This window comes from Hyla sarda, unplaced genomic scaffold (assembly GCF_029499605.1).
Source record: "Hyla sarda isolate aHylSar1 unplaced genomic scaffold, aHylSar1.hap1 scaffold_2325, whole genome shotgun sequence".
Lineage (NCBI taxonomy): Eukaryota > Metazoa > Chordata > Amphibia > Anura > Hylidae > Hyla > Hyla sarda.
This window is the reverse complement of record NW_026609007.1, coordinates 11,035-33,924: the sequence shown is the minus strand read 5'-3', so window position 1 is coordinate 33,924 and position 22,890 is coordinate 11,035. Positions and strand designations below refer to the sequence as shown.

Genomic DNA, 22,890 nt, shown 5'->3' with positions numbered 1-22,890 from the left:
ATTATATAGAGATCACTGCAGGGAATGTGGTATTATATAGAGATCACTGCAGGGAAATGTGGTATTATAGAGATCACTGCAGGGAGTGTGGTATTATATAGAGATCACTGCAGGTAATGTGGTATTATATAGAGATCACTGCAGGGAATGTGGTATTATATAGAGATCACTACAGGGAATGTGGTATTATATAGAGATCACTGCAGGGAATGTGGTATTATATAGAGATCACTGCAGGGAATGTGGTATTATATAGAGATCACTGCAGAGAATGTGGTATTATATAGAGATCACTGCAGGGAATGTGGTATTATATAGAGATCACTGCAGGGAATGTGGTGTTATATAGAGATCACTGCAGGGGAATGTGGTATTATATAGAGATCACTGCAGGGGAATGTGGTGTTATATAGAGATCACTGCAGGGAGTGTGGTATTATATAGAGATCACTGCAGGGAATGTGGTATTATATAGAGATCACTGCAGGGGAATGTGGTATTATATAGAGATCACTGCAGGGGAATGTGGTATTATATAGAGATCACTGCAGGGAATGTGGTATTATATAGAGATCACTGCAGGGGAATGTGGTATTATATAGAGATCACTGCAGGGAATGTGGTGTTATATAGAGATCACTGCAGGGAATGTGGTATTATATAGAGATCACTGCAGGGAATGTGGTATTATATAGAGATCACTGCAGGGGATGTGGTATTATATAGAGATCACTGCAGGGGATGTGGTATTATATAGAGATCACTGCAGGGGATGTGGTGTTATATAGAGATCACTGCAGGGAATGTGGTATTATATAGAGATCACTGCAGGGAATGTGGTGTTATATAGAGATCACTGCAGGGGATGTGGTATTATATAGAGATCACTGCAGGGGATGTGGTGTTATATAGAGATCACTGCAGGGAATGTGGTGTTATATAGAGATCACTGCAGGGGATGTGGTATTATATAGAGATCACTGCAGGGAATGTGGTATTATATAGAGATCACTGCAGGGAATGTGGTGTTATATAGAGATCACTGCAGGGGATGTGGTATTATATAGAGATCACTGCAGGGAATGTGGTGTTATATAGAGATCACTGCAGGGAATGTGGTATTATATAGAGATCACTGCAGAGGAATATGGTATTATATAGAGATCACTGCAGGGGAATGTGGTATTATATAGAGATCACTGCAGGGGATGTGGTATTATATAGAGATCACTACAGGGGAATGTGGTGTTATATAGAGATCACTGCAGGGAATGTGGTATTATATAGAGATCACTGCAGGGGAATGTGGTATTATATAGAGATCACTGCAGGGAATGTGGTATTATATAGAGATCACTGCAGGGAATGTGGTATTATATAGAGATCACTGCAGTGAATGTGGTATTATATAGAGATCACTGCAGTGAATGTGGTATTATATAGAGATCACTGCAGGGGAATATGGTATTATATAGAGATCACTGCAGGGAATGTGGTATTATATAGAGATCACTGCAGGGGAATATGGTATTATATAGAGATCACTGCAGGGAATGTGGTATTATATAGAGATCACTACAGGGAATGTGGTATTATATAGAGATCACTGCAGAGAATGTGGTATTATATAGAGATCACTGCAGATAATGTGGTATTATATAGAGATCACTGCAGGGAATGTGGTATTATATAGAGATCACTGCAGGGAGTGTGGTATTATATAGAGATCACTGCAGGGAATGTGGTATTATATAGAGATCACTGCAGGGGAATGTGGTATTATATAGAGATCACTGCAGAGAATGTGGTATTATATAGAGATCACTGCAGGGGGATGTGGTATTATATAGAGATCACTGCAGGGGAATGTGGTATTATATAGAGATCACTGCAGGGAATGTGGTATTATATAGAGATCACTGCAGGGAATGTGGTATTATATAGAGATCACTGCAGGGGAATGTGGTATTATATAGAGATCACTGCAGGGGAATGTGGTATTATATAGAGATCACTGCAGGGAATGTGGTATTATATAGAGATCACTGCAGGGAATGTGGTATTATATAGAGATCACTGCAGGGGAATGTGGTATTATATAGAGATCACTGCAGGGAATGTGGTATTATATAGAGATCACTGCAGGGAAATGTGGTATTATAGAGATCACTGCAGGGAGTGTGGTATTATATAGAGATCACTGCAGGTAATGTGGTATTATATAGAGATCACTGCAGGGAATGTGGTATTATATAGAGATCACTACAGGGAATGTGGTATTATATAGAGATCACTGCAGGGAATGTGGTATTATATAGAGATCACTGCAGGGAATGTGGTATTATATAGAGATCACTGCAGAGAATGTGGTATTATATAGAGATCACTGCAGGGAATGTGGTATTATATAGAGATCACTGCAGGGAATGTGGTGTTATATAGAGATCACTGCAGGGGAATGTGGTATTATATAGAGATCACTGCAGGGGAATGTGGTGTTATATAGAGATCACTGCAGGGAGTGTGGTATTATATAGAGATCACTGCAGGGAATGTGGTATTATATAGAGATCACTGCAGGGGAATGTGGTATTATATAGAGATCACTGCAGGGGAATGTGGTATTATATAGAGATCACTGCAGGGAATGTGGTATTATATAGAGATCACTGCAGGGGAATGTGGTATTATATAGAGATCACTGCAGGGAATGTGGTGTTATATAGAGATCACTGCAGGGAATGTGGTATTATATAGAGATCACTGCAGGGAATGTGGTATTATATAGAGATCACTGCAGGGGATGTGGTATTATATAGAGATCACTGCAGGGGATGTGGTATTATATAGAGATCACTGCAGGGGATGTGGTGTTATATAGAGATCACTGCAGGGAATGTGGTATTATATAGAGATCACTGCAGGGAATGTGGTGTTATATAGAGATCACTGCAGGGGATGTGGTATTATATAGAGATCACTGCAGGGGATGTGGTGTTATATAGAGATCACTGCAGGGAATGTGGTGTTATATAGAGATCACTGCAGGGGATGTGGTATTATATAGAGATCACTGCAGGGAATGTGGTATTATATAGAGATCACTGCAGGGAATGTGGTGTTATATAGAGATCACTGCAGGGGATGTGGTATTATATAGAGATCACTGCAGGGAATGTGGTGTTATATAGAGATCACTGCAGGGAATGTGGTATTATATAGAGATCACTGCAGAGGAATATGGTATTATATAGAGATCACTGCAGGGGAATGTGGTATTATATAGAGATCACTGCAGGGGATGTGGTATTATATAGAGATCACTACAGGGGAATGTGGTGTTATATAGAGATCACTGCAGGGAATGTGGTATTATATAGAGATCACTGCAGGGGAATGTGGTATTATATAGAGATCACTGCAGGGAATGTGGTATTATATAGAGATCACTGCAGGGAATGTGGTATTATATAGAGATCACTGCAGTGAATGTGGTATTATATAGAGATCACTGCAGTGAATGTGGTATTATATAGAGATCACTGCAGGGGAATATGGTATTATATAGAGATCACTGCAGGGAATGTGGTATTATATAGAGATCACTGCAGGGGAATATGGTATTATATAGAGATCACTGCAGGGAATGTGGTATTATATAGAGATCACTACAGGGAATGTGGTATTATATAGAGATCACTGCAGGGAGTGTGGTGTTATTTAGAGATCACTGCAGAGAATGTGGTATTATATAGAGATCACTGCAGGGGAATGTGGTGTTATATAGAGATCACTGCAGGGGAATGTGGTATTATATAGAGATCACTGCAGGGAATGTGGTATTATATAGAGATCACTGCAGGGGAATGTGGTATTATATAGAGATCACTGCAGTGAATGTGGTATTATATAGAGATCACTGCAGGGAATGTGGTGTTATATAGAGATCACTGCAGGGAATGTGGTATTATATAGAGATCACTGCAGAGAATGTGGTGTTATATAGAGATCAGGTATGACAGCTGCTCTTGTACATGGACCGTCGTCATCATCCTCCAGAATAGGAGTCACCTGTGACCTTCACCAACCTCAGTCACTTACCCGAAGGCTCTTGGAGGGGGTGAACTCCCACTTAATGTCTCGGCTCAGGGCGGACACGTTTACACCCCTTGGGATGTAGATACTTTGTGTGGAGTCACTAATGTCCTTCAGAGGTCTCTGGATACCATCAAAAATGGAGCCCATGATGCCAGGACCCAGCTCCACGGAGAGGGGCTTCCCAGTGCGTAGGACGGGGTCCCCGACAGATACACCAGCTGCATGAGGGGTGCTGAGGAAATTACACGGCTAAAACATTACAACATAAGAACATCCACCAGAGCCTCAGAGCTTGGGAGACATAACATTTCACAAATTTTATCTCAACTAAATTTCATGCTCTACGTGTTTTACCATTTATCGGTGTCATCAGGGGTAAACTGAGGAAAATGCCTTATTTTCCCTTAGATGATACTGATGTACCTTTAGTCAAGAGTTTCATATTTAAAGGGGTACTCCACCCCTAGATATCTAATCCTCTATCCAAAAGACACCCCGCAATCTCCGGTGCAGCACACCAGTCATCCGATGCACGGGCGACCACAGCCATCCCATCCCCTACATTCAGGTCTATGGGAGGAGGCGTGACGGCTATGTACTAGGCATTACACCCACTCCCATAAATTTGAATGTAGGGGGTGTGATGTCACGAACACGGAAGCTCAAAGCATAGATTGCGGGGGTCCCAGCGGCCGGACCCCCGCAACCAGACATCTTATCCCCTATCCTTTGGGGGAATAATAAAATAAAAAATCAGTCAATCAATAAAATAGAAGAACGGCAAAATATTATAGGGGTATTCCAGGAAAAAAACTTTTTTATATATATCAACTGGCTCCAGAAAGTTAAACAGATATGTAAATTACTTCTATTAAAAAATCTTAATCCTTTCAGTACTTATGAGCTTCTGAAGTTAAGGTTGTTCTTTTCTGTCTAAGTGCTCTCTGATGACACCTGTCTCGGGAACCGCCCAGTTTAGAAGAGGTTTGCTATGGGGATTTGCTTCTAAACTGGGCAGTTCCCGAGACAGGTGTCATCAGAGAACACTTAGACAGAAAAGAACAACCTTAACTTCAGAAGCTCGTAAGTACTGAAAGGATTAAGATTTTTTAATAGAAGTAATTTACATATCTGTTTAACTTTCTGGAGCCAGCTGATATATAAAAAAAAGTTTTTTTCCTGGAATACCCCTTTAACATTAAAAATACAACTTGTCCTGCAAAAAACTAAACAAAAAAAAACAATCCCTTATTTGGCTTTGCGGACATAAAATAAAAAAATATATACAATAAAAGTTATGGCACTTGGAAGGAGACGATGGAAAAATTATTTAAAAAAATAAAAATAAATTCCATGAGCCACTGCAAATCCACTGCTGAATATGTTCCCTGAAAACCATCCTGCCTGATAACAGAGGCCACAGGAGCAATGTAGGTCTTTTCCGGCTCCTTGATATTCTTTGCAATCCTTCTTTCCCCTTGCCTACATCTCCCAGCAAACATTGCAGTTCTGCTCTAGCAGCCTTCACCTTCCTGCTCTGAGCAGCAGAGAGAGGTTCAGTGTCTGATTGGCTGAGGCTGCACACACCTCCCAGTTCTCAGCACTAAAGGGAGCATGACTCATCAGTGCAGGGCAGAAACCACATGGTCTGTGTCTCTCAGGAGGGTGGTGGCTGCATTCAGAGAGGGATTTGGACAGAGACAGAGTGACAACAAAGAGGGGAAACCGCTCTATATAGCTAATTAATTATATTTAGACTACTAAATAGGTTGATGAGAAGGAAAGGAATAGTTCCCCAAATTACCCCTTTAAGGCCCAGAAGGCATTAAAGGGGTACTCTGCCCCTAGACATCTTATCCCCTATCCAAAGTATAGGGGATAAGATGTCTGATTGCGGGGGGGCCCCCCGAGATCGGCGATCTTCCTGCTGCACCCAGCCTTCGTTTAGAGCGTCAAGTGCAGCGCCGGAGGCTCGTGATGTCACGGCCACGCCCCACTTGTGACTTCACAGCCACACCCCCTCAATGCAAGTCTATGGGAGGGGGCGTGACATCACGAGCCTCCACATCGCCAGTCCTCTGGCACGGAGCTCGCTCCAGTTACTGGATGTCTGGGGTGCCACAGCATTGATCCTTTGGATGGCGGATGAGATGTCTAGGGGTGGAGTGCCCCTTTAAGGATTTATATATATTTTAAAGGACAACAATAAAAAGACACATTTTACCAGTGTGTCCTTTTTGTAATATTGGTTTTTGACCCCGTGCCATAGTGCCCTTAGGGTTTTTTGGTGTTCAGTGGATTCTGTGCCCCCCATAGCCCATTCTGTGGTGGGGTTTGTCTGTGTTTTGTTATATTCTGCATTATACTCCAACCCCGTCAGAGCTCCTGGAACAGCTGCCAGCCCCGGAACCTGGATGAAAGGATACAGGTCTCTTCATAGACTTGGATTGTGGCCATATCTCCTTCCAGACGGATGATCTCCCCCACCAGCTCCGAGTGTCCCACACGCACCAGCTCGTACATGGCAGCTCCGCCCATATTGGACGCAGTCACCACTGTAATAGAAACGGGAACAAGGGACTGAGACAAGGACAATATGTCCAGCACACAGTTTGTGGTGCACTACTTCTACAGCAGGGATCAGTAAAGACCAATGGTCTCCAAACTGTGGCCCTACAGCTGGTGCAAAACTACAACTCCCAGCATGCCCGGAGTAGTAGATTTGCAACAGCTGGAGGTCCACAGTTTGGAGACCACAGGTATGAACATAGGATCCAACAGAATTGTGAAAACAGCTCTGGATATCAGTGTCTGCACTTACCAGGCCCAGAGACGCCGTGAACGTAACCGAAGTTGCTCTCCCGTTCTTCATCCCCGATTTTCGGTAATTTGGAGAAATCCATGTTTACGCTTTAAATATCTGAAATGAGACGTCACCTTATTACAGACTGAACTTAAAAGGGACCCTCCTCCCCGGTATATCCTAGATAAACGTAAGTAATAAGACGAGGGTGAAGGACGTGGGGCGGGCCGCGAGGGTGAAGGACGTGGGGCGGGCCGCGAGGGTGAAGGACGTGGGGCGGGCCGCGAGGGTGAAGGACGTGGGGCGGGCCGCGAGGGTGAAGGCCGTGGGGCGGGCCGCGAGGGTGAAGGCCGTGGGGCGGGCCGCGAGGGTGAAGGCCGTGGGGCGGGCCGCGAGGGTGAAGGCCGTGGGGCGGGCCGCGAGGGTGAAGGCCGTGGGGCGGGCCGCGAGGGTGAAGGCCGTGGGGCGGGCCGCGAGGGTGAAGGCCGTGGGGCGGGCCGCGAGGGTGAAGGCCGTGGGGCGGGCCGCGAGGGTGAAGGCCGTGGGGCGGGCCGCGAGGGTGAAGGACGTGGGGCGGGCCGCGAGGGTGAAGGACGTGGGGCGGGCCGCGAGGGTGAAGGACGTGGGGCGGGCCGCGAGGGTGAAGGACGTGGGGCGGGCCGCGAGGGTGAAGGACGTGGGGCGGGCCGCGAGGGTGAAGGACGTGGGGCGGGCCGCGAGGGTGAAGGACGTGATATGGTCAAGATGGTGAACTACGTAGTATTATTACAGTGGTCCCTCAACATACGGTGGTAATTGGTTCCAGACGGACCAGCGTATGTTGAGGGATTCGTCCCATGGATCCCGCATGTCCCCGCCTCGCTGGCCCGTCAGTTTGCCTTTCCTCTGCTGTCATATCACTACACAGCTGCTGCCCAGCGCCGTCACAGTCACCGCGTCGCCACTCACGCTGCTGCCCAAATGACGGGAGCGGGGACAAGTAAGTATTCAGTGGGGCACATTAAATGGCTATCCGACAGCAGCTGAAGAAGTAAGCGCTGCAGGATAGCCGTTTTTGCGATGGCCCCGACACACAGAAGCATCATATGTTGAAATGATCGGCCATCGTATGTATGCAGTGATCCGGATTTGATAAGTCTGGTTGCTAGGGACAATGGATGGTAGACAAGGGGCAAGGAGCAGAATAGGAGTTCTCTCATATTTGACAGAACCTCACAGGCCCGGTATAAGTCAGCCGGTCCGTCTGGCACAGTTGTTGACTGTTCTGTGACGTGTCCGGCTCTCCTATCATGACTTCGTAACAAAATGTTACCAACGCTGTTTTTGTGCTGCGGGGGTCGGCCACGCCCCCTCGTGACATCACAGCCACGCCTCCTCAATGCAAGTCTATGGGAAAGGGCATGACGGACATAACGCCCGCTCCCATAGAATTGCATTGAGGAGGCGTGGCCGTGGACTCACGAGGGGGCGTGGCCGACCCCCGCAGCGCGAAAACAGCGTTTGGAACATTTAGTTCCGAATGCTGGCCAGTGGAGCGCCCCTTTAAACAGGAGGAGGTAGTGTTCAAATTACAACAGAAGCCATGAAGTCAAAGAACGATCAACAACTGTGCCGGGCGGACCGGGTGACTGATACCGGGGCTGACAGTATAATCGGGGCCTCTGATGGTGGTGTGAACAGAGCCTAATACTCTAGGACCAAGGACCCTAGGACTAAGGGTATTATCTCAATCTTCATGGGGCTTCTCCTTACAGACGCCATTACACTTGACAACTCACGGTTTTGAAGGATTTATAAGGAGGAGAATCGCCGCGCCGGGGGCAGGAGGTGACGTCACAAGGTGAGAATCTCCAATCGATCACCTAGAATGAAGCAGAAACGGTAAAGATCATTATACACGTTACATTCAATCCGGCCAAACCTGCTCATGTATATGGGGGCACCCCGACTCTCTCCGAGGCAGAATAGAAGGGCAGAAATAGGGGGCAAACATGGCCAATACCTTTGCTGCTGTACGGCAGCAGTTTTCGCCCTTCTTCCCATTTAAAGAAGTACTCCGCCCCTTGACACCGTATCCTTTATCCAAAGGATAGGGGATAAGATATCTGATCGTTTAGAGCGTCAGATGCAACGCCGGAGGCTCGTGACGCCGGTGTCATCAAGGTCACGCCCCCTCAATGCAAGTCTATGGGAGGGGGCGTGTCATGCCCCCTCCCATAGACTTGCATTGAGGAGGCGTGGCCGTGACATCACGAGCGGGGCGTGAACGTGACGTTACAAGCATCGCCAGTCAACCAGCATGTAGCACTGGACGTGATCAGACATTTTATCCCCTATCCTTTGGATAGGGGATAAGACGTTTAGGGGTGAAGTACCCCTTTAAGTTACATGCACACTCAGCTGGGTGAAGTGTGCATATGTGGGGGGGGGGGGGAATCAGGTGAGTGTTCATGTATCTATGTGCGGCCATCTTTACCCTCCATCAGTAGATGTGACCACTGGAGAGGAGAATACATTTTAACAGGAAACAGATGCACGACTATAAGCGTGCGTTCACACTGAGGAATAGGAGAGGAATCCTCGCGTAAAAATTCTGCCGCAGAATTTACGTGTTTGCTTTTTTTTTTGCGAAATTTGTACGAAAAACGTGAAGATTATAGGAGGAATCCGCTTGTTTTTTTTTTTTTGTTGGACTACAACCACCAATTGGAATTTCCCTTTTTATTTTATTTTTTTGTGCGGAATTTCTGCGCAAATTCCATGCGGAAAAGTTTTGACCATTAAAAAGGGGTACTCCGGTGGAAAATAAACTTTTATTTATTTTTAAAAAAATCTTAATCCTTCCAGTACTTATTAGCTGCTGAATACTACAGAGGAAATTATTTTCTTTTTGGAACACAGAGCTCTCTGCTGACATCATGAGCACAGTGCTCTCTGCTGACATCTCTGTCCATTTTAGGAACTGTCCAGGAGCAGCATATGTTTTCTATGGGGATTTTCTCCTACTCTGGACAGTTCTTAAAGGGGTATTCCAGGAAAAAAAAAACTTTTTTATATAAATCAACTGGCTCCAGAAAGTCAAAAACAGATTTGTAAATTACCTCTATTAAAAAATCGTAATCCTTCCAGTACTTATTAGCTGCTGAATACTACAGAGGAAATTATTTTCTTTTTGGAACACAGAGCTCTCTGCTGACATCACGAGCACAGTGCTTTCTGCTGACATCTCTGTTCATTTTAAGAACTGTCCAGAGTAGGAGAAAATCCCCATAGCAAACATATGCTGCTCTGGACAGTTTCTAAAATGGACAGATGTCAGCAGAGAGCACTGTGGTCATGATGTCAGCAGACAGTTCTGTGTTCCAAAAAGAAAAGAATTTCATCTGTCATATTCAGCAGCTAATAAGTACTGGAAGGATTAAGATTTTTTAATAGAAGAAATTTACAAATCTGTTTAACTTTCTGGCACCAGTTGATTAAAAAACAAAAAAAAAAAAGTTTATTTTCCACCGGAGTACCCCTTTAAATATTTCTAAGCGGAGAATTCAAGAGGAATTACTCTAGTAAATTCAATTCCTCTTGAATTACTCAGTTACTCAGGGCCCTACCTCAGCAATACTGCAGTGTAAAGCATGGGGGGGGGGGGGGGATTTCAGACCACAAAAGACTCCAATAGACAACACCGCGATGGAGGAGTCACTGATCACGAGCGGCGTTTACTTGGGCAATTGTTTGCCCAATAATTATTATTCTACAGATAAATGAAAATGTATCTATTTGGGCACATAAAGCCCTGAGCCCCTCCAGAAATATACAAAAATGACAAAGAGAGTTCAAACAATGATAGATGCTTTCTTCCCGAAATAGCGCCACTCCTGTCCTCAGGTTGAGTGGAGTATTGCAGCTTCGTTCCACTGAAGTGAATGGAGCAAAGTTGTAATACCACTCACAACCTGAGGACAGGGGTGGGACTGATTTTTGGAAAAAAAAGCAGCCCCCAATAAGTATCAATAGTTAAATGAGTTAAATAAGTATTAATAGTTAATTGTTGTTTTGTAACAGCTGGAGAGCCGCGGATTGGGGGAACAATGATCTAAGGCAGTGCTTCCCAATGAGAGTGCCTCCAGCTGTTGCAAAACTACAACTCCCAGCATGCCCGGACAGCCAAAGGCTGTCCGGGCATGCTGGGAGTTGAAGTTTTGCAACAGCTGGAGGCACGCCGGTTGGAAAACTCCGATCTACGATGTAAACGGCGCCCCCTATCCCTGATACCTGAACCGTCTCCAATAAGGTTCCCCACCACATAAGAGCAGTCCTAGGCACCGCATGTAATGGTCAGGGGTCCTGGTACAGACTGGGCATCGGGGTCCTGTAGCCGCGCACGTTAAGCTCTGCTAAGCCGAGTAGCTGCTCCCGGTCAGACCCCCCCCCCCAGGGAATCTCTCACCCTAATGCTAAGTCATCTCCATATTAACAGGTCAAGTGGTGGCTCCGTGTGAACGGAGGATGGGAGTACAACTGAAAACACCACCGCCCCCCCCTCCATACACTGATGTCACATGATCCACCGACCCTCCCCCATACACTGATGTCACATGATCCACCGCCCCTCCCCCATACGCAGATGTCCCATGATCCACCGCCCCTCCCCCATACGCAGATGTCCCATGATCCACCGCCCCTCCCCCATACGCTGATGTCACATGTTCCACCGCCCCTCCCCCATACGCTGATGTCACATGATCCACCGCCCCTCCCCCATGCGCTGATGTCACATGATCCACCGCCCCTCCCCCATGCGCTGATGTCACATGATCCACCGCCCCTCCCCCATGCGCTGATGTCACATGATCCACCGCCCCTCCCCCATGCGCTGATGTCACATGATCCACCGCCCCTCCCCCATGCGCTGATGTCACATGATCCACCGCCCCTCCCCCATACGCTGATGTCACATGATCCACCGCCCCTCCCCCATACTCTGATGTCACATGATCCACCATACCCACCCTCCCTACACTGATGTCACATGATCCACCGCCCCTCCCCCATACTCTGATGTCACATGATCCACCATACCCACCCTCCCTACACTGATGTCACATGATCCACCGCCCCTCCCCCATACGCTGATGTCCCATGATCCACCGCCCCTCCCCCATACGCTGATGTCCCATGATCCACCGCCCCTCCCCCATGCGCTGATGTCACATGATCCACCGCCCCTCCCCCATGCGCTGATGTCACATGATCCACCGCCCCTCCCCCATGCGCTGATGTCACATGATCCACCGCCCCTCCCCCATGCGCTGATGTCACATGATCCACCGCCCCTCCCCCATGCGCTGATGTCACATGATCCACCGCCCCTCCCCCATGCGCTGATGTCACATGATCCACCGCCCCTCCCCCATGCGCTGATGTCACATGATCCACCGCCCCTCCCCCATGCGCTGATGTCACATGATCCACCGCCCCTCCCCCATGCGCTGATGTCACATGATCCACCGCCCCTCCCCCATGCGCTGATGTCACATGATCCACCGCCCCTCCCCCATGCGCTGATGTCACATGATCCACCGCCCCTCCCCCATGCGCTGATGTCACTTGATCCACCGCCCCTCCCCCATACGCTGATGTCACATGATCCACCGCCCCTCCCCCATACGCTGATGTCACATGTTCCACCGCCCCTCCCCCATACGCTGATGTCACATGTTCCACCGCCCCTCCCCCATACGCTGATGTCACATGCTCCACCGCCCCTCCCCCATACGCTGATGTCACATGCTCCACACCGCCCCTCCCCCATACGCTGATGTCACATGCTCCACACCGCCCCTCCCCCATACGCTGATGTCACATGCTCCACACCGCCCCTCCCCCATACGCTGATGTCACATGCTCCACACCGCCCCTCCCCCATACGCTGATGTCACATGATCCACACCGCCCCTCCCCCATACGCTGATGTCACATGATCCACACCGCCCCTCCCCCATACGCTGATGTCACATGCTCCACACCGCCCCTCCCCCATACGCTGATGTCACATGCTCCACCACCCCTCCCCCATACACTGATGTCACATGATCCACCGCCCCTCCCCCATACGCTGATGTCACATGATCCACCGCCCCTCCCCCATACGCTGATGTCACATGATCCACCGCCCCTCCCCCATACGCTGATGTCACATGATCCACCGCCCCTCCCCCATACGCTGATGTCACATGATCCACCGCCCCTCCCCCATACGCTGATGTCACATGTTCCACCACCCCTCCCCCCATACGCTGATGTCACATGATCCACCTCCCCTCCCCCATACGCTGATGTCACATGATCCACCTCCCCTCCCCCATACGCTGATGTCACATGATCCACCGCCCCTCCCCCATACGCTGATGTCACATGATCCACCGCCCTTCCCCCATACTCTGATGTCACATGATCCACCGCCCCTCCCCCATACTCTGATGTCACATGATCCACCGCCCCTCCCCCATACGCTGATGTCACATGATCCACCGCCCTTCCCCCATACTCTGATGTCACATGATCCACCGCCCCTCCCCCATACTCTGATGTCACATGATCCACCGCCCCTCCCCCATACGCTGATGTCACATGATCCACCGCCCCTCCCCCATACTCTGATGTCACATGATCCACCATACCCACCCTCCCTACACTGATGTTACATGATCCACCGCCCCTCCCCCATACGCTGATGTCACATGATCCACCGCCCCTCCCCCATACGCTGATGTCACATGATCCACCGCCCCTCCCCCCATACTCTGATGTCACATGATCCACCGCCCCTCCCCCCATACTCTGATGTCACATGATCCACCATACCCACCCTCCCTACACTGATGTCACATGATCCACCATACCCACCCTCCCTACACTGATGTCACATGATCCACCGCCCCATACGCTGATGTCACATGATCCACCGCCCCTCCTCCATACACTGATGTCACATGAACCACCGCCCCTCCCCCATACTCTGATGTCACATGATCCACCGCCCCTCCCCCCATACGCTGATGTCACATGATCCACCGCCCCTCCCCCATACGCTGATGTCACATGATCCACCGCCCCTCCCCCCATACTCTGATGTCACATGATCCACCGCCCCTCCCCCCATACTCTGATGTCACATGATCCACCGCCCCTCCCCCATACGCTGATGTCACATGATCCACCATACCCACCCTCCCTACACTGATGTCACATGATCCACCGCCCCTCCCCCATACTCTGATGTCACATGATCCACCGCCCCTCCCCCATACGCTGATGTCACATGATCCACCGCCCGTCCCCCATACGCTGATGTCACATGATCCACCGCCCCTCCCCCATACGCTGATGTCACATGATCCACCGCCCCTCCCCCATACGCTGATGTCACATGATCCACCGCCCCTCCCCCATACTCTGATGTCACATGATCCACCGCCCCTCCCCCATACGCTGATGTCACATGTTCCACCGCCCCTCCCCCCATACGCTGATGTCACATGATCCACCGCCCCTCCCCCATACTCTGATGTCACATGCTCCACCGCCCCTCCCCCATACGCTGATGTCACATGATCCACCGCCCCTCCCCCATACGCTGATGTCACATGTTCCACCGCCCCTCCCCCATACTCTGATGTCACATGCTCCACCGCCCCTCCCCCATACGCTGATGTCACATGTTCCACCGCCCCTCCCCCCATACTCTGATGTCACATGATCCACCATACCCACCCTCCCTACACTGAGCATCTGTCATGTCTCCCATGAAAAGGACAACAAGAGGCTCCGCCCAACCGCATCTTAACCCCTTAACAAGATATGATGGATATGGAAGTCTTAAAAATGTAAAATAAATGTATTTAAAAAAATAATTAAAAAAAAAAGTTTAGGCTGAACTGTCCAAACCATTAAACTAGAACGTTCTTGATCCTGCACGGTGGGACGGCATAAATGGGGAAAAAATTAAGAAAACATATTATCAGAATTGCGATTTTTTTTTTGCGTTTGTTTTTTTTGGCACATTATATCCATAGAGTCCCATCTACACAAAATGGATACCGATAAAAAAATAAAAAATCTAGAAAATAGACTTCAAAAAAGATTTAAAAAAAAAAATACTAAAGTCCTAGGGGTCCAAACGGGGGAAAAAAGTTACAATTTGTAACTGATTTAATATTTAAAAAAAAATAAAATAAAAAGGCCTCTGAAAACTGAAAGCAGCGATCTGATTGGTTGCTATGGGAAACTGGGCAACTTTTACTCAGCACGTGATTTGATAAATCTCCCCCAATGTGTCAACAGCCAAAGGCTGTCCGGGCATGCTGGGTGTTGTAGTTTCTCTTATTGGGAAAGGCTGGTCCACAGGCTATAATGGGGGAGATTTATGAAAACCTGTGCAGAGGGAGCGGTGCAGTTGCCCATAGCAACCAGATTTCTTCTTTCATGTAAAGCAGCGATCTGATTGGTTGCTATGGGTAACTGCACCGCTTTTCCTCTACACAGGTTTTGATGAAACTCACAAAATGTATCTACAAATCACAGATTTAAAGAGACAGTAAGAGGGGAAGGGACTTATGGGATACGATTTTATACACAGGATCCAGATTCATACCGAGAAATGTCCCTTAGAGGAAGTCGGGTCACATGTTATTAGGAAACAACTGCAGAAACTTCCCAAACCAGTCACCAAATACAAGTCTATACCTTATACCCTGAGGTCTGTACAACACGTCCCACCATACTTATCGCTGGTACAATACTCCCCAGCTGCAATCACAATTCTTCTCAGCATGTAGAGAGGAGTCCTGCCCTACAGGAGGAGAGAGCTCAGTATCTACTGAGGAGTCCTGTCCTACAGGAGGAGAGAGCTCAGCATCTACTGAGGAGTCCTGCCCTACAGGAGGCAAGAGCTCAGCTATAGAGAGGAGTCCTGTCCTACAGGAAGAGAGAGCTCAGCATCTAGAGAGGAGTCCTGTCCTACAGGAAGAGAGAGCTCAGCTATAGAGAGGAGTCCTGTCCTACAGGAGGAGAGAGCTCAGCATCTAGAGAGGAGTCCTGTCCTACAGGAGGAGAGAGCTCAGCATCTAGAGAGGAGTCCTGTCCTACAGGAGGAGAGAGCTCAGCTATAGAGAGGAGTCCTGTCCTACAGGAGGAGAGAGCTCAGCTATAGAGAGGAGTCCTGTCCTACAGGAGGAGAGAGCTCAGCTATAGAGAGGAGTCCTGTCCTACAGGAGGAGAGAGCTCAGCTATAGAGAGGAGTCCTGTCCTACAGGAGGAGAGAGCTCAGCTATAGAGAGGAGTCCTGTCCTACAGGAGGAGAGAGCTCAGCTATAGAGAGGAGTCCTGTCCTACAGGAGGAGAGAGCTCAGCTATAGAGAGGAGTCCTGCCCTACAGGAGGAGAGAGCTCAGCTATAGAGAGGAGTCCTGCCCTACAGGAGGAGAGAGCTCAACATCTAGAGAGGAGTCCTGCCCTACAGGAGGAGAGAGCTCAGCTATAGAGAGGAGTCCTGTCCTACAGGAGGAGAGAGCTCAGCTATAGAGAGGAGTCCTGCCCTACAGGAGGAGAGAGCTCAGCATCTAGAGAGGAGTCCTGCCCTACAGGAGGAGAGAGCTCAGCATCTAGAGAGGAGTCCTGCCCTACAGGAGGCAAGAGCTCAGCTATAGAGAGGAGTCCTGCCCTACAGGAGGAGAGAGCTCAGCTATAGAGAGGAGTCCTGCCCTACAGGAGGAGAGAGCTCAGCTATAGAGAGGAGTCCTGCCCTACAGGAGGAGAGAGCTCAGCTATAGAGAGGAGTCCTGCCCTACAGGAGGAGAGAGCTCAGCATCTAGAGAGGAGTCCTGCCCTACAGGAGGAGAGAGCTCAGCATCTAGAGAGGAGTCCTGCCCTACAGGAGGCAAGAGCTCAGCTATAGAGAGGAGTCCTGCCCTACAGGAGGCGAGAGCTCAGCATCTACTGAGGAGTCCTGTCCTACAGGAGGAGAGAGCTCAGCATCTACTGAGGAGTCCTGCCCTACAGGAGGCAAGAGCTCAGCTATAAAGAGGAGTCCTGTCCTACAGGAGGAGAGAGCTCAGCATCTACTGAGGAGTCCTGCCCTACAGGAGGAGAGAGCTCAGCATCTAGAGAGGAGTCCTGCCCTACAGGAGGAGAGAGCTCAGCATCTAGAGAGGAGTCCTGTCCTACAGGAGGAGAGAGCTCAGCTATAGAGAGGAGTCCTGCCCTACAGGAGGAGAGAGCACAGCTATAGAGAGGAGTCCTGCCCTACAGGAGGAGAGAGCCCAGCATCTACTGAGGAGTCCTGCCCTACAGGAGTAGAGAGCTCAGCATCTACTGAGGAGTCCTGCCCTACAGAAGGAGAGAGCTCAGCATCTACTGAGGAGTCCTGCCCTACAGGAGGAGAGAGCTCAGCATCTACTGAGGAGTCCTGCCCTACAGGAGGAGAGAGCTCAGCATCTACTGAGGAGTCCTGCCCTACAGAAGGAGAGAGCTCAGCATCTACTGAGGAGTCCTGCCCTACAGGAGGAGAGAGCTCAGCATCTACTGAGGAGTCCTGCCCTACAGGAGGAGAGAGCTCAGCATCTACTGAGGAGTCCTGTCCTACAGGAAGAGAGAGCTCAGCATCTACTGAGGAGTCCTGCCCTACAGGAGGAGAGAGCTCAGCATCTACTGAGGAGTCCTGCCCTACAGGAGGAGAGAGCTCAGCATCTACTGAGGAGTCCTGTCCTACAGGAGGAGAGAGCTCAGCATCTACTGAGGAGTCCTGCCCTACAGGAAGAGAGCTCAGCATCTACTGAGGAGTCCTGTCCTACAGGAGGAGAGAGCTCAGCATCTACTGAGGAGTCCTGCCCTACAGGAAGAGAGAGCTCAGCATCTACTGAGGAGTCCTGTCCTACAGGAGGAGAGAGCTCAGCATCTACTGAGGAGTCCTGCCCTACAGGAAGAGAGAGCTCAGCATCTACTGAGGAGTCCTGTCCTACAGGAGGAGAGAGCTCAGCATCTACTGAGGAGTCCTGTCCTACAGGAGGAGAGAGCTCAGCATCTACTGAGGAGTCCTGTCCTACAGGATACCCAGTCCTCACACTGTGGCTCTTCCTAACCTATATAGGGGCCCCACAACAGATCACAGGCCCCATATCACATAAAGATGGGGGGGGCCTCTCTGTAAGGAGGATGCAGGTCGCAGGTTCCAGGAGAGATGCATCTAATCTATAATACTAGTCAGGGGTCTTCTCCCAGCCTCCCCCCCCCCCCCCACACATCAATAATGGGATGAATAAAGGTGTCCGGTGCTTACAGATCCTGCGAGCAGCAGCTCCTGCGTTACATTGTCATCCTGCGGAGTCTTCTGATGTGGTGAGTCACCGAATTTCCAAGCTGCTTCTCTGAAAGAGGAAGCTGCAAGGTTGTGCACGATTTCCACATACTGCAGCGCAACGACGGACCCAAACCCCCCCCCCCCCTCCCAGCATTCCCTGGGGACACTGTGACCTCTCCGGCTGAGGGACCCCAACATCTTGCACCATGTGACCTTGCTGTTGGATGGAGGTCAAAGCAAGGTCAAACAGGCACCATGGAAAAACTGCAGAGACCGGGACAACGCGGACAAAATCCGGGACCACTCAAATGTCATGTGGAAGATAAGTGGTTAATGGGTACACTGTAATGGGGACCAGGATATGGGGACTACATAACAATGAACCAGGGGGTGCAATTACATGTGGTTTTAGAATTGTTGTAAAACTACAACTCCCAGCATGCCCGGACAGCCAACGGCTGTCCGGGCATGCTGGGAGTTGTAGTTTTGCACCAAAGATTGGTGGCTGTGAGGGGCATGAACAACCCCATGCATCATATCCTCTTTAGATTCCCGAGCTATGGGCACAAACTTTCATTTTTTACTACATTGTCAAGATCTCTGCTTGTTGTCAGTGAATGCAAATAACCTAGTTTTATATTCAGAGGCTAAAACAAAAAAAAAAAAATCTGAAATGCCATATAGTTTTGTGATATAATTTTTTGAAACTGTATTTAAATAAACAACCTGGATCCAAATAATCAACAACCTGCATCCAAATAATCAACAACCTGCATCCAAATAATCAACAACCTGCATCCAAATAATCAACAACCTGCATCCAAATAATCAACAACCTGCATCCAAATAATCAACAACCTGCATCCAAATAAACAATTGTTGCAGCAGATTCTCATTGTTTTCAAAGCGATTTTGCTGCACCGTGCTCACGGCGGAATTTCTGCGGCAGATGTTTCCGCATTGGGAATTCTGATTCCAGTCTCTGCTGAAAGAATGAACGTTTAATTCTTTTGGCGGAATCCGCCCGGAAATGCATTGCCATCTATGGAGATGAGGCATTTCGGAACAGTCAAATCGCTGGCAGAACATGCTACATAAAATTTTAGCCGTGTGAACATGGCCTTAAAGGGGTATTCGCGGAAAAACTTGAGATAGATAGATGTATATTCTATATATCTCACCTGGCTCCAGAAAGTTAAACAGATTTATAAATTACTTAATCCTTTCAGTACTTATGAGCTTCTGAAGTTAAGGTTGTTCTTTTCTGGCTAAGTCCTCTCTGGTGACACCCGTCTCAGGAACCGCCCAGTTTAGAAGAGGTTTGCTATGGGGATTTGGTTCTAAACTGGGCGGTTCCGAGACACGTGTCATCAGAGAGCACTTAGACAGAAAAGAACAACCTTAACTTCAGAAGCTCATAAGTACTGAAAGGATTAAGATTTTTTAATAGAAGTAATTTATAAATCTGTTAAACTTTCTGGAGCCAGTTGAGATATATATATATAATATATATATATATATATATATATATATATATATAAAAAGTTTTTTCCTGGATAACCCCTTTAAGTCTGAATGAGTTATTTATCTATCAATGGGGAATAATTGGGAAAAGAAAACACCAAACTGCCGGTGGGCCTTAAAAAGCCACTAAAAAATGAAAAAAAAAATCTAAGAGTATGTTCACACGTGCAGATTTTGCAATGTGTAGCATAATCAGCAGCGAAAAAAATCTGCAGCAAAAATACGCAAGTGTGAACGTACCCTAAAGAGAGAATCAGTAAACATGCAAAAGCTTATCATTTAGGTACAGATCATCCTATACCCCGACACTGCTGCGGCAGGCGACATTATGAGGTCACATGTCTATAGTAGTTATTGGGATGTGTAATGTTGTGAACCGGTTAAAGTCCAACCCCACCTGTGTGAACTGCGCTGTACAGAGATCCAGTTTAAAGGGGTACTCCGGTAGAAATTTTTTTTTTTTTTTTAAATGAACTGGTGCCAGAAAGGTAAACAGATTTGTAAATTACTTCTATTTAAAAATCTTAATCCTTCCAGTACCTATTAGCAGCTGTATGCTACAGAGAAAATTCTTTTCTTTTTGATTTTGATTTTTTGTCTTGTCCACAGTGCTCTCTGCTGACACCTCTGTTCATGTCAGGAACTGTCCAGAGCAGCAGAGGTTTACTATGAGGATTTTTCTCCTGCTCTGGACAGTTCCTGATATGGGCATCAGGTGTCAGCAGAGAGCAGTGCGGCCAAGACAAAAAAAGAAATTCAAAAAGAAAACAAATTTCCTCCGTAGCATACAGCTGCTAATAAGTAGTGGAAGGACAAATATTTTTTAATAGAAGTAATTTACAAATCTGTTTAACTTTCTGGCACCAGTTGATTTAAAACTTTTTTTTTTTTTTTTTCACCGGAGTACCCCATTAAGTTACCCAAATAAAAATAAATCAGGGGATGCAGTTTTAAAACTGCAGCAAAACTACAACTCCCAGCATGCCCGGACAGCCAAAGGCTGTCCGGGCATGCTGGGAGTTGTAGTTTTGCAACAGCAGGAGAACCACAACAATCCCTACGGGCACAACCTTATGTTAAGAAACCGGTTTCACACTTTTTCTACTACAGTTTCAAGATCTCTGCTTGTTGTCAGTGAATGCAAACATTCTAGTTAAAGGGGTACTCCGGTGAAAATTTTTTTTTTTTTTTTTTTTTTTTTATCAACTTTTTTAATCAACTGGTGCTAGAAAGTTAAACAGATTTGTAAATTACTTCTATTGAACAAAAAAAAAATAAAAAATTCTTAATCCTTCCTGTACTTATTGGCTGCTACAGCGGAAATTATTTTCTTTTTGGAACACAGAGCTCTCTGCTGACATCACGAGCACAGTGCTCTCTGCTGACATCTCTGTCCATTTTAGGAACTGTCCAGAGCAGCATACGTTTGCTATGGGGATTTTCTTCTACTCTGGACAGTTCTTAAAATGGACGGATATGTCAGCAGAGAGCACTGTGCCCGTGATGTCAGCAGAGAGCACTGTGTTCCAAACTGAAAAGAATTTCCAATGTAGTATTCAGCAGCTAATAAGTACAGGAAGGATTAAGATTTTTTAATAGAAGTAATTTACAAATATGTTTAACTTTCTGGCACCAGTTGATTTAAAAAAAATAATAATAAAATGGTTTTCCACCGGAGTACCCCTTTAACACCCAGAAGCAGAAACCCTCCTCCAAGGCAGCCCCCCAAGGCTGAGGCTTTATGACAATTGTACCAATCCTAGAAATCCCCATTGAACTAAACAGCCCCAGACTGATACATTTGTACCTGCGCTGATACATTGTAACAACAGGAGCGATTTGTGCTACATTTAAGAGTTGTGGAGGCTGGATACAATTAGAACAGCTGTGAGAAGTATTGGGGTCCGTTTACATCTGCAGCAGTAAAACAATGTATCCAATTGGTCAAACTTATTTAAATAATTAACAAACTGTATCCAAATAATCAAACTGTAATGTAAATAATCAAACTGTAATGTAAATAATCAAACTGTAATGTAAATAATCAAACTGTAATGTAAATAATCAAACTAATGTAAATCAACAATGTATCCAAATAAATAATCTGTATCCAAATAATGAAACGAATGTAAATAAGCAACAATGTATCCAAATAATAAAACTGTAATGTAAATAAGCAACAATGTATCCAAATAATAAAACTGTAATGTAAATAAGCAACAATGTATCCAAATAATCAAACTGCATCCCAAAAAAAATCTAACTAATGTAAATAATCAACAATGTGTCCAAATAAATAAACTGTATCCAAATAATCAAACTGTATCCAAATAATCAAACTGTATCCAAATAATCAAACTGTGATTTAAATAATCAACAATATATCCAAATAATCACCAAACAAGAAGGAAATTAACCCTTTCCATGAACCCATGGCTGACGGCTGCCTCATCCAGGGTTCGTCTATATCTGCAGTCAGACTACATCATGCAAAAAGGCAGAGTGCAGCTTTTATGGGCTGCTGGGAGTTGTAGTTCCCCAGGCTGCAGTGATAAGTAGCGATTCTTATTCATGTACTCACAGCCAGGATCTGCCGGGCAGCCGCTCATGTATGAATGGAAGCTCAGGGTGATGCGGAGTCACATGAGGAGGCAGCGCACTTCCCTGTTCCCTGCTCAGCTGACTGGTCACCTGACTGGGAGGGAACAGCTTCACCTCCATCATCAGGAAAGCTTCTTCATGTAGAACAATCCATTAACCCTCGCCGTCACTTTAAGAGGATAAAGATGTCTACAATGTCACAAGAGTTTATCATGTCTAGGAAATAAGAGCAACTGAGGAAATGGAGAACAAATGACCAGAAGGAGAGTGAGCACTCATACTCAGGAGATCCCATATACAGATACCAACCCCCCCACAACAGTGCGCCAGCTGCAGATCTCCCTATAACAGGGCGCCCAAGAACGTCCCTATAACAGGGCGCCCAAGAACGTCCCTATAACAGGGCGCCCAAGAACGTCCCTATAACAGGGCGCCCCAGAACGTCCCTATAACAGGGCGCCCCAGAACGTCCCTATAACAGGGCGCCCCAGAACGTCCCTATAACAGGG

The 22,890-nt window shown here is 47.3% G+C and overlaps 1 protein-coding gene across 1 annotated transcript in view; it reads right to left on the bottom strand.

Annotated features, from left to right (window-relative positions):
- Nucleotides 1-22,382, bottom strand: part of LOC130322383 (V-type proton ATPase catalytic subunit A-like) — a gene marked incomplete at its 3' end in the record, with an annotated part of 30,771 nt that extends 8,389 nt beyond the window's left edge. Inside the window, exons 1-5 of the mRNA XM_056553065.1 lie at nucleotides 22,362-22,382; nucleotides 8,680-8,763; nucleotides 6,920-7,018; nucleotides 6,525-6,653; nucleotides 4,102-4,316 (exon numbers count right to left, since the gene is read on the bottom strand). Of these exons, the coding sequence (XP_056409040.1) occupies nucleotides 4,102-4,316; nucleotides 6,525-6,653; nucleotides 6,920-7,001 (426 nt within the window). The remainder of the gene's footprint in view (nucleotides 1-4,101; nucleotides 4,317-6,524; nucleotides 6,654-6,919; nucleotides 7,019-8,679; nucleotides 8,764-22,361) is intronic.
- Nucleotides 22,383-22,890: the final 508 nt, after the last annotated feature.